Source organism: Conger conger, chromosome 3 (genome assembly GCF_963514075.1).
Source record: "Conger conger chromosome 3, fConCon1.1, whole genome shotgun sequence".
Lineage (NCBI taxonomy): Eukaryota > Metazoa > Chordata > Actinopteri > Anguilliformes > Congridae > Conger > Conger conger.
In genome coordinates, this window is record NC_083762.1 from 73,695,760 (window position 1) to 73,707,723 (window position 11,964).

The 11,964-nt window shown below is 45.1% G+C and overlaps 1 protein-coding gene across 4 annotated transcripts in view; it reads left to right on the forward strand.

Annotated features, from left to right (window-relative positions):
• rnf130 (ring finger protein 130) overlaps positions 1–9,889 on the forward strand; it is a 58,504-nt gene extending 48,615 nt beyond the window's left edge. For 2 of the 4 annotated variants that reach the window (XM_061234497.1, XM_061234499.1), the window contains exons 8-10: positions 113–317; positions 3,486–3,579; positions 4,414–4,711. In XM_061234497.1, coding sequence (XP_061090481.1) covers positions 113–317; positions 3,486–3,579; positions 4,414–4,429 — 315 coding nt within the window. In that variant the 3' untranslated portion in view covers positions 4,430–4,711. Of the gene's footprint in view, positions 1–112; positions 318–3,485; positions 3,580–4,413; positions 4,712–7,592 lie in introns of those variants that run through there. The other 2 variants (XM_061234498.1, XM_061234500.1) reach the window with 2 other exon arrangements.
• The last annotated feature ends 2,075 nt before the right edge of the window (positions 9,890–11,964 follow it).

Below are 11,964 nucleotides of genomic sequence, written 5' to 3' on the forward strand. Positions count from 1 at the left end.
TGCAGTCACTGAGACACTCTGTCACTGGACGGTAAACTGGCCTTTGCACTTGAGCTGGTTGGTGGCTTTGGTAGCCATGGTGACGTGGGGCGGCCCCGCTCTCTCCCTCCAGCCCAACCTTCCGTGCGTGGACAACGTGGCCTTCGACATGGACAGGATATCGCGCAGCCAGACGGCCAGTCAGCGCACGGCGCTCGTCGACCTGTCCAGCGAGAACTCCATCAGCCTGGAGCCCCTGCGGCATTCTGGGACATCCCAGATTCCGTCCGATGGGGAGCTGACCCCGCGCACCGGAGAGATCAACATCGCCGTCACCAGTAAGACCCCGCTCCCTCAGCCCCTCTCTCTCTCTCTCTCTCTCTCTCTCTCTCACAGGTCCCGCCCCCTGCTGTCACTCAGGCTTCTGCCTCATTGGGTCTTTCGGCTGCCTGTCAACCTTGCGGCTCCGCCTCTCTGCCCTCCTGCAGCCCCTTCCACTTGCAGAAAGCACAGGGTTGAGTTGAACTGGCATTCAGGCCAGGTGCATTATGGGAGATGTAGGCAAAGCACTACTCCACCAGGCATTGTGCAGTGTACTAGTGTATGTGTGTGTACATGTGTGCATGCCTGTGTTTGTGCTTGTGTCTGTGTGTGTGTGTGTGTGTGTGTGTGTGTGTGTGTGTGTGTGTGTGTGAGCGTGCATGTACCTAGTCAGCCCTAGTGGTTGTGGTCTTCAGCCTCTTTCTTCTCGTACCCTGGGTCACGTCTGGCCACAGACACAGCTCCGCTGCGTTTTTATTTAATCCCATAATCCCCCAGGCTTTGTGCCTCAATTAACTGTCCTCCATGGCGGAGGGGCACTTAAACCCAAATCAGCTCTGTTCCTGGATTGCCTTAGTGTCAGCGCTTGTGTTGTTCCCCGGCTGGGCCACTCTGGTGTTCCCTCTCTACATCTGTGTCACGCTGGCTGTCATTCCCTGCTTTCTCATTTTCATGCGCCACATGAAACACGAACAGTGTGAGTTCCTCTGGTACAGTGCATCCCTCACACTGAGCAACATGCTGTGAATCCTCAGGAAGTTGTGGGCACGGTACTTGGACTGCACAGGAAGTGGAATGAGTTTTTTTTTTTTTTACTTGCTTCATACTGTGAAGGATGGATCGGAAATTGGTCATAAACGAGTAAGAAATGGGTCAGGTACAAGTAAAAAAAAAAAAAAAAATGGGTCAGAAATGGTTCATATGGATGATGACACACAGCTAGAGCGTGGACAGGGATCCGTTTCCATGGTGACCCTGATGCACCAACCCACAGAGGCTTCATTGTACAACGGCACGGAGCGTTACAGAGGGGGATGTAAGGGATTAGGAAAACGGAGAGGATCTTGTGGCTCTCAAACGGCATAGGATGTTATTTCTGAGTATGTCCAGGAGCATACTTTTCAGGAAGTCAACTAAAAATGGTCATCCCGTAAATATTATGCGCAACTTCGCTTTGAAAATGAGGCACAGCTTGGCTGACATTTTCCTTCAACAACAACCAGACGTGCGCATGGTCATGCAAGGGCAGAACATCTTACCACACTTCAGAAAATAGTATGTAAATGGTACATGATTGACATTTGGTTGGCATGTAGGAACGTTTTTACACACTCAACAGTATACTGTATACTTAGTAGACAGTACATATAATGAGGACACAGTAGTAAGGAGGCCGATGTGGACATAGCACAGCTGTCCGCGCCAGATAGTCTTGCGCCCGTCCACATGAATTGGACATCAGAAAACATGAGAATCAAAGCTAGAAATGGGATTTAAAAGTCATTAAATAGCGAAAAGAGGCTCCTTAACCTGCTGTGTCCTCACGAGCGATGGTTATCTACAAGCGAGATAACACTGTGTCTGTAAACGAGCTAGAGGCTTGCAGTCAGAAAGTAGTCTATTTAAGCATTGATGCAGCCTATTAACTAACACTAAACCCTTATTTTTCATCCAGCTCACAGGCCTCAGTGCATTTCAAATTACCTTGCTAATTGCGTTTGATTTGACTGCTGCCAGCTTATCTTCAGCCTATCTGCGAGAGGTTCATTGCAGTAGTGGAAGTCAATTAAGATGTAGCAGGACTCGGCGCATGAATAATTCTGCACATAAACAGTTACTGCAGAGTCGAAGTTTAGTCATTCCATCTTTGCTCTACCCGTTTAAATTTGCATCCGAAGTGATACAGTAAGTGCGTACTGAACTACAGAACACAGGTCAGATAAGGTACCATTCTCATAAAGTATGAGTTTGCCATTGCCATGAACATCGAGTCTAGTTCACACAGTAAGGCATAGACTAAGTCAAGTTGTGGCAAGCCGAAAACATGAAGTGAGGCATGGTTACAATGATATGATAAGAGCTACAACATCAAGACACTCACACACGCAGATACTCTCTCTCACACACACACACACACACACACACACAAACACACATACACTCAGACAGACCCACAGCATGTTAATGGCATTATTTTCTTCTCTATGTTGTACATTTGTACTTCCACCTTCTATATGAAGCCTTTCCAGATCCAATAAGCTTGCTGTCTAAAGGAGGTTGGCTGTCCTGCTGTAAAATCGAGCTATACCAGCTTGACCAGCTTGAAAATTGAGCTGGTCAAGCTAGTCATAAAGCTGGTCTAGCTGGATATGAGCCGCTTAACCAGCTAGTACAGGTAGCTTGTCTGAGCTGGATCTCTTTCAAAACATAGCTTCAGCTGGTCAAACCATGTTGCGCTGGGAGCTGGTCTGAACTGGTCAACCAGCTACCAGCAGTTTCAAAACCTTGTTGAGCTTTTTCGTCAGCAAGGTGTACAATAGCCCTCTATTTAATAAAAAATGTTTTTTTTCCAAACATACTGGAGAACTTGCCACAGTTCTTCTGCAGTTATACTCACAAAGTACAAGACTACATTCAATTCAGTCCAGGACTAAGCTTAATCTGTGTCTGTGAAACTTTTCTACTGACACACTAGTGCCGAAACCAAAAAAAAAAAAAATTCAATACCAAATGAATATAAAAGAAATCTGGGGTGCCTGAGACTTTTGCGCAGTACTGTATGCAGTCTGCAGGTATACCTTTCCTCTGTACACCTGTGTTCTCCTCTCTCACCTCCCCTGGTTCTGCTTGCCCTGGACTGCCTTCCGCTCCTTCAGGGGGAGGTGTGGGCCTGTCCTCACCTCCTGTCCCTGCTGTCCTGTTTCCGCGCTCCGCTGGCTCTCTGTGTGTGAAGACGTTTTGGGGCCTCCTCTCCCTCTCTCCAGCAAGTGGACCTCCTTCCGCTCCTTCAGGGGGCGGTGTGGGCCTGTCCTCACCTCCTGTCCCTGCTGTCCTGTCTCTGCGCTCCGCTGGCTCTCTCTCTCTGTGTGAAGACGTTTCGGGGCCTCCTCTCCCTCTCTCTGTGTGAAGACATTACTGGGCGTCCTGGAGTGGAGCGGTGACCGCCTACTTTGCTTTATTGACAGAGGAGTGGTTTATAATCGCCAGCTTCGGCCTTCTCAGCGCCCTAACACTCTGCTACATGATCATCAAAGCCACCGCCAGCTACTCCGCCTCGGGGTGAGTACCTGCGCGCCCCTCTCCCCTCTTCCCCACCGTAACAGCGTCTGCCTAACATATGAGCTCCTGTGTCGCCTTTCACCCCTCTAATGCAGGCACTGTTTTATTCAGTATAGACAGAACGCAGCATAATGATGAGAACGGTGCATTCAGCCCAGCACTGCTCGCCTATTCCTACCGCTGAAGTGCGCACTTACTGCTTAGTTTTCCTAAAAGCTAAACAGTATCTAGCAGCATATCGAGCCTGGTCTTGAAAAGCCCCAGAGCGACATGTCCTGGCAAGCTATTCTACACCGTGACCACTCTCTGTGGAATTTATTTTTACCCGAATATACGTTTGGACATGTAGCTCTTGCCTCACTTATGAAAATGAGTCAGATGTACAGATTGTATCTGTACGCTAGCTATGGCTCCCATATGTTGTTGATTTCGATATAACATCGCGACTGTGTAGGTTGATTGAATTCGATGACTGAATAGAGGTATCGCTTTACGTTTGTGACAGTCTGTTGTTTTTACCCAAACAAATAATTTCCACGAATAACTGAAGTGTTACTGTTTGCCTGGGTGAAAGGTGAAGGGTGGTCACAAAAACTTCACAGATTTGATTTGTTTTTACGTGTTCACTGCTCTTTATAGAGCAGAACTACGGTTCCTTTCATTATTCTCGAAGGCATCTTCGCTTTACTGATTCTATTTTCGATGTGCCTAAGACTTTTGCACAGAACCTCCTCCCCCCACCATATTTACAGCAGTGAGAACTCCTCCCCCCATCATATTTACAGCAGTGTGTTTTTAAGGCATCTGAAATGGCTCTCATCTCTTCTCTTGCAGTGTTGAATTGGATTGAGGAACCCTGAATCAAACGCACTGATCCACGTCACGTACTGTCTTCTGGAACTTCGCTTTGAGATTTTTTCGAGTTTTAGCTCGTTTTGCTGTCCTCCATTTCTATTTGCGGATTGATTTTCTTATTATTTTTTATTCGTTCGAAAATTTGGAAGAACCTTGAACCATGAACCACTTTAATGTTTGTGTGCTCTGGTTTTTACTCTTGTTGATCCCCGCTTATGAGTGTACATTTGTCAGAGGCTGTGTCTATCTTTCTATTAAAAATGCTTTTAACTTTTAATTTAAATCAGTTTGTTTCTTTTGTGTTGGATGTTTTCTTTGTGGTGAACGCTTGGTGTAATGTTTGTTGGCCACTATGGGGCGCTGTTTTCTCTCTTCACTGAATGAATTGGGGGTGACGAAGGAAAACAGCTGTGTCCCAATCAGCCTCTTAACTAGTGTGTCCTCAAAGTGTGTACAGTCTACTGAGTATACTGTGTACGGTTTACATTAGAGTACGCGAGTACTATTTTCTTACCGTACTGTAGAAGTGTCATATGACGTTCCACCCTTGCCGGCATGGACCTTGTTGTTGAAGGGAAATGTCAGAGAAACTGCTCTTTGTTTTTAAAGCGAAGCTGTGCATCATATTTGTGTAATCAAAATGGCCGTGTACTTAAGTGCATTATCTTGGGATTTTAACTCAACTATGTTTAGATCATATTTGCCTACCTCAGTTTCTCATCTGCTGTATTCAAAAATACTCAAAAGACATTAAATAAAGAGAGTGCCCTATTTCGAAAACAGCCAATGTCTGGGGTAGGTATATATAGTGTGACTAAAATATAACAGTGGCTAGTGCATTGTTTATTATTGGACTAAATTCTGCTGATGGGTTATTTTTGTCAATGGGCCCTCAGTTTAATGGGGGGGGGGGATAGCTTTTTTTTAACACTTCCTCCATTTTGTCTCTAATTTGGAATGGTATGTGATGTCAGCCACCCCTTTGTATGCCGCGACGCCTGCTACACAGGAATGCATGCAACGACCAATGTAAGGGGAAATGTGCCTAACAAACTTTGTAACACCGCGCAAACGGGTGGTACCACAAATGTAAATACTGTACAACGAACAGCTACAAACGAAGAAGCAATTGTTTCCAAAGTTAACTGCTTTGTGAAATTAGATTAGTGTAGACTGCCACCTTGTGGATTAGCAGGGTATAACATCAGACAGGGCTAAAAGAAGCTGGTAAACACAGGTATGGTTTTTAAGCAACTGCTTGCATATGTCAGAATCTGCATTGGCATTTGCATTCCTTGCATGTACCAGGCCCATCACAGACTAGAGTCGGAGCATATCATGTACAGCTTAGTAGGCGGTCTTGCAGGTGTCTGTTTGACCAGTAGGGGTTGCTAGTGTCTGACGAGACTCGTCTCGGTCAGCTGAAACCCTCTCATTTTTGGGGGGGGCTAGAGCCAGCTGGGCGTGGCCCCACAGTCAGGAGCTATGTCTGAAACAGCCTCCTAATTACTGTTTCCTCAATGTATTGTCTACTAAGTAAAATGCATACTGTGTACTTTATAGTATGCAATGGGCAGTATGCAAAAAATATAATCCCTACTAGTTTTCCATAGTTTCCATAGGGGATTTAATTCCTGAAATGTATGCTCACAAATTAACTGGGAAAACCCAGGAAATAGTCCTGGGATCATCCAGGGATTTTAAATATACTGAATTGAGAAAATTTTGCCTATTTAACTTTCTCGTCCAGTCTACTCAAATTCTATACTCAATAGTAGGTGAGTAAACTGTTTCAGACATAGCCAGGATCTGATACCAGTCTGTGGGACTCTCAAACAGTGCTTTCAAAGGCTGAGCCACCCCCAGCCAGCAGAGGGCAGTATTTCTTCTGATTGGTTCATGAGTGTCAGTGGTTGACAGTACATGGGAGCTCTAGCCACTATAGGTTTTTATTAGAGCCAAGATGGATGTCGATGTCAGTTCTCAGTATTATAAACAGTGTTTTAATTGGGGAAACAAAACAAAACTCCCTGTTTGAAGTGACAGGGATTGTTTCCTCCACTGGCCTTGACTTACCACTCTATCTACTGTCCCTGGACTGGTCGCAAAGCACTAAATATAAACTGTCACAAAACATTACACAATATCACATACATCAGGTCACAAAACGCTAAACATCACACATACAACAGTCACAAAACATTAAACAATATCACATACATTAGGTCTCAAAAATGCTAAGTATCACACATACAACTGGGCACAAAACGCTAAACTATCACATTGACAGTCACAATGCAGCTATGCTGATTTGCTCAGAAAGAAGGTTTCTGGTTGTCTTGTTGCTGGGGTTTGATGCACGAACAGAAGTTTGTATTTCGGTTTCATTTGCTGTTTGTGTCTCTACATCAGTGGTCTCCAACCCTGGTCCTGGAGAGCTACTGGGTCCGCTGGTTTTCACTGTTACTCTGCGCTTAATCAATTAGAGCAGGTGATTAGACAGTTAACTCACCTCACCTGGTTACCTGGGTCTCAACAGGGTGCTGATTTTAGGGTGAAAACAAAAACCAGCAGACCTAGTAGCTCTCCAGGACCAGGGTTGGTGATCTCTGCTCCACATGATGTTATTATACCATGACCACTTCCTGGGGAAATGTGCATTCCACCTTCCACTTCCTGTTGCGACATGCAAGGTATATAAAAAATATTGTTATTCTCAGCTTGTGCTGGAAAACTAGCATATTTCTCTTAGATATGGATGAAAATATGAATTTAATCTCAGAGAAGTGTGCTTATTGTATGATAATAGTGCGTGTCTAGTATCTTTCATTGGACATCAAATTTTCATTTTCATTTAAAAACACTCCATTCATAAAAGCTTTCAAACAAAGTGAATTTAAAAATTAAACAATGCTTAAATCAAGCACCACAAAACATTCAAAGGATATATACACACTAAGAATATTCACTAACTCTTGTCAGGATAACCAAACAATTACAAAATGATATTCAAACTTGTTTTTAGTCAACTTAAACCATCAGTTTTCAGCATAACGGACTGGTCGATGTATGAAATCACGATGTGTCAGCGAAAGGTTGTGCGCATGTTTCCCGCGTGGTCATTTCCAGATCGTCTCTTTTCACCTTCTCTTTTTCAGGCGGCCATTTCTTCAACCGGTCGTCCCTGTCCCCGCGGAGTGTGGTGTGCGAGATGGAGCTTCCAGACATCCAGGCCACGCTGGACCTGTACGACGAGAACAAGTCCTGAGGGCTGCACCGCCCGACGGCTCGCTGCCCCCGCAGAATGTACTGTCGACCGTCACTCAAGAGCAAAGGGAAATACCCCGTATCTCATTCACCGCCCTTATCCCGTTGCCCCCGGGAGACCGGTACCCCCTCCCACCCCCTCCAGCCCCAATCAAAACTGTGTTGTTGTTTTTTTTTTATTATTATTACTATTATAATTATTGTTTCACTAAGGGATCATGAGGGGGAAAAAAATGACCTTTTTGTGTTTTAGATTTCTTCTTTCGTTCTTTTTGATTCCAAAAAGTATCCCTCCCATCTGGCCTGGATTTGTAAATGAAAAAGTACCTCACGACAGTAGCCATGCGTTTCCGTGTATTTAGAGCATTCTGCATCTGTGAATGTTGTAGCTAACCATTTCCTTTTTTTGCTATCAAGAAAGAAACTTTTATCAACACCTGTGTTGACTGGAAGGAGGGGGCGGCCCCTAGTAGACTCACAGATTTGTGGTCCCTCGAAACCAACTTCTGACTGTGGGTACATCGGGGGGTGGGCGAGGGGGGGTTTCTCCCTCTTTCTCCCCTCCCCCGCCCGACACCCCCCCCCACCCTTTCAGCCTGTCTGTCTGGAATGAACCTGCCGGAAATGAAGGACTGTGGAACTTTTCTCCCAGGACGAGCTTCATCGGTCCAGAATAATCACACAGCATACAGCAGTGTACGATATGCAGCATTATTCTTCTGTAGCGGTTCAGTGTTTATCTGTATTAAACATTTTAATGTGTATTTAAAAAGCCTATGAAATACCCACAGCGTATACTAATCAACCCCAGTAAGGGGTCATGTGTATATATATACATATATATATATATATATATATATATATATACACACACACACATATATATCTCTCTAAGTGGCCTCGATGCACTGTTTGTTAGTTTCTCATACATGTACAAGCAAACTGTATGGAAGGACGTGTTTTTGTTTTTGACTTTTCTGTGTGTCTTAAGTCTTTGTACCTGAATTCGAATGAAGACGCGAGAGTCTCAACACGTGACCTCTTCTTTGATGTGGATGTGGAAGATGTTTGTCACCCTGTTGCCTGCACCCCAGTGCTCCCTTACATACTGCCTCAGCATCAGAAATCTCATCGTCAGTCGCAGCCCTTCAGCCCTGCGCGTCCGTACAGCAATTCTGTGAGAGCTTCAGGTTTCTGACTTTACGTATAACTTCAGGCTGAGGTGGACAATCCGGGCTCAGAACGCGGAGTTTTTGTTTTTCCCCCGATCGCCTGGATTTGCTAATTGCCGCAATTCTCCAGCCAGGAGAGGTGTAGAGCTAATTAGTGAAATCAGCGGGCTGAGTTCATGGGTAGAGGAAACATACGGCGGGATGTTTACTTTCTGAGCCCTGGAGGTTCCACCTCTGCTTGACGGTCAATCAGTGGGGCAGTGAGCAGGGCTACGTTTGCAGCGTCAGAGGTGCAACATTGTGATGATAGATCTCCAGGAACAGGGTTTGGCACCACTGTCCTACAGCCTGTCTGCTCCCTTATCCTCCAGGCTGCGTTGCATTAGTTATTTAGCTGACCCCTTTTTATCCAAAGCGACTTACAGTTCATTAGACTAAGCAGGGGACAATCCCCCCCTAGAGCAATGTGAGGTTAAGGGCCTTGCTCAATGGCCCAACAGCTGCATGGATCTTATCCTGGCTTGAGCCACCAACCTTCCGGGTCCCAGTCGTATACCTAAGCCACTTGGCTACAGGCTGCCCCATTTGTAATGGTACGCTCACTCCCCTTTTCTGCAGGATTTGGTATACCCCGTTCACCCCAGTTGTCTTCTAGTCTAGACCCCCCCCCCCCTCCAGCCACCAGCCCAGTCATCAGTTACAAGTGTGGGAGTTTGGCTGAAATACTTTTTCAGCTCCCTCGAGGCGTTTGAAGCACACAGTCATCTGGCGTACCACCATTACTGTCTTTAGCTGCCAGTTTTGCTGTGTGCCGTTTGTCTCTCTGTACTGCATTGAACACGGAGAGTTGTAGGTTTGTCTCCCCCTGCTGGTCTGGATGCTGGACCACGGCACATGAAACTACTCCTACTCCCAGCTGTGTAGGGAGAAAGGGAGTGGTTTCAGAGGCAGCTCTGCTATATAAGCAAGATGCAAAGCATTGTGGGAAGGGTGTTACAATAAACATGGTCCTCAAACTCTTTCTGTTCCTCATTTTATGACCGTGATGTCTCATTTTGTAATTGCAGCCCAGAATTTACTAAATTTAACCTGTCATTAACTGAAATCATACTGTGATACCAGTGAAGTACAGCATTAGATGTTGATATTTTCAATGACATTCCTTTTGGCCATTGAATAGTGATTTCTGTTACCAATAAACTTTTGGCTTCCAATGGAAATGATCTGTGTGCCACTGAGAAGGGACATTTCAACTTGGGATTTTTCGTTTTTGGGGATTTCTGAAAATGTTCTACTTGCGAAAGAGGAGGGTGGTTGTGGATGGCTCATTGTGGGTTTTTTTTGTTTTTGCTTTTACCATCTACTGTATGTGTAATAGTCCCTGAGAGTTCCACAGTACACACTAATCAATGGGTCAATCAAAGGTTGTACTGGGTATTTCCGCTGTCTATGGTACTTCCCAGTGAATCTGCCCGTTTCCTCCCGCAGGTACGCTTTACTGAGCTTGTCTGGTGCATTGGAACCTATGAAATGCTCTCAACATGTACAAACCCCACCTTCTGGTCCTCTTGGTTGGCTCAATTGACCCAGGCAAGATGCAGTGAGCACAGAAAGTATTTGAATCCAAAACAATTACATATTTGACCCAGGTCTGGTGTGTACACTGTGCCATGATAAAGCCTCTTGGAAATTAAGGATACTTTTTCTAAATGCATCCCACAGTGTGGTGTGGTGTCTTATGCCAAACAAACTGCTTGAATTTGTGTGAGAATGGAAAAGGCCCTGTTATTTCTGTATACGGCCTGAGCGACTTTGAAGAGGTGATTACCTCCGTTGCCACGGGTACCAGGTTCTGTGGCGAGAAACGGAATTGATGCATTATTGAAAATCAGTGCATAATTAATGTGAGCAATCTGCAGCTGCCTCTAGAAAATGTCACCCCTTTCGCTGCTGGTGTCAAAAACATTAGAGAAGTGTGCAGTAGTGAATGGGGTTGTTTTTCTGAAATTCCAGTAAAACCTGGTATCAGTCTAGCATTTTATACAACAGGGAGTAGTTTAACTGGTCATTAAAGCTTAACAACCTTTCCAAGAGAAGGAGAAACAAGAACATCAAGGAGCCCTGTTTATGTCTACAAAGCCCCTGTTTTTGTTACATTTAGAAAATGGCGTATTGAGATAGGCAGGTAGGATGAGAAAGTCACGGCAGTGATACACAAACAAGCCTTGTGTAATAATCCTGTGTATTCTATTTGCAAGAAAGAGTTTCTCCCTGTGTAGATTGGTTAAAGCTGAACCAATTTAAAGAAGGCAAGGGGTATAGCAGATCTGAGGCAAGTACGTAAGTGTTTTGGATTCACATACATTTCCATGCTCAATTGATCTTGCCTGGTGCAATTGCGCCAACCAAGAGGACCAGAAGGTGGGGGGTTCTGATAGTATTTAATATGTGCCAATACACCCTACAAGCTCAGTAAAGCGTAAACAAGTATTTGAATCCAAAACAATGAAGTGTTTGACCCAGGTCTGCGGGATAGGCATGGGTGGTGTAAGACAGAAGTGGTGAGAGGTGGCATGATGAGACGGAGAGGAGAGCTGGGGCTAGACTGCTCATTCCTATTCAGGCTTCTCAAGCGCCTCTTGCAGGGCTTAAGGTTACTGTCCATTACATTATTGGTATTTGGCAGACGCTCTCATCCAGAGCAACGTACAGTTGATTAGACTAAGCGAGAGACAATCCTCCCCTGGAGTGATGTAGGGTTAAGGGCCTTGCTCAAGGGCCCAACGAACCACCAACCTTGCCTGTCCCAGTCATTTACCTTAACCACTATGCTACAGGCCGTCCATAGCAAGGGCTCAATCGAGTAGATGAACACCACACACACAGGAACCTGGACATGAAGCCGCCCTCTGCCACCTGACCCAAACCGAGAATTACGTATTACATAAATTATTATTATTATGTAAATTATTATTATTATGTAAATGACTACATTTACATTACATTACATTACATTACATTATTGGCATTTGGCAGACGCTCTTATCCAGAGCGACGTACAGTTGATTAGACTATGCAGGAGACAATCCTC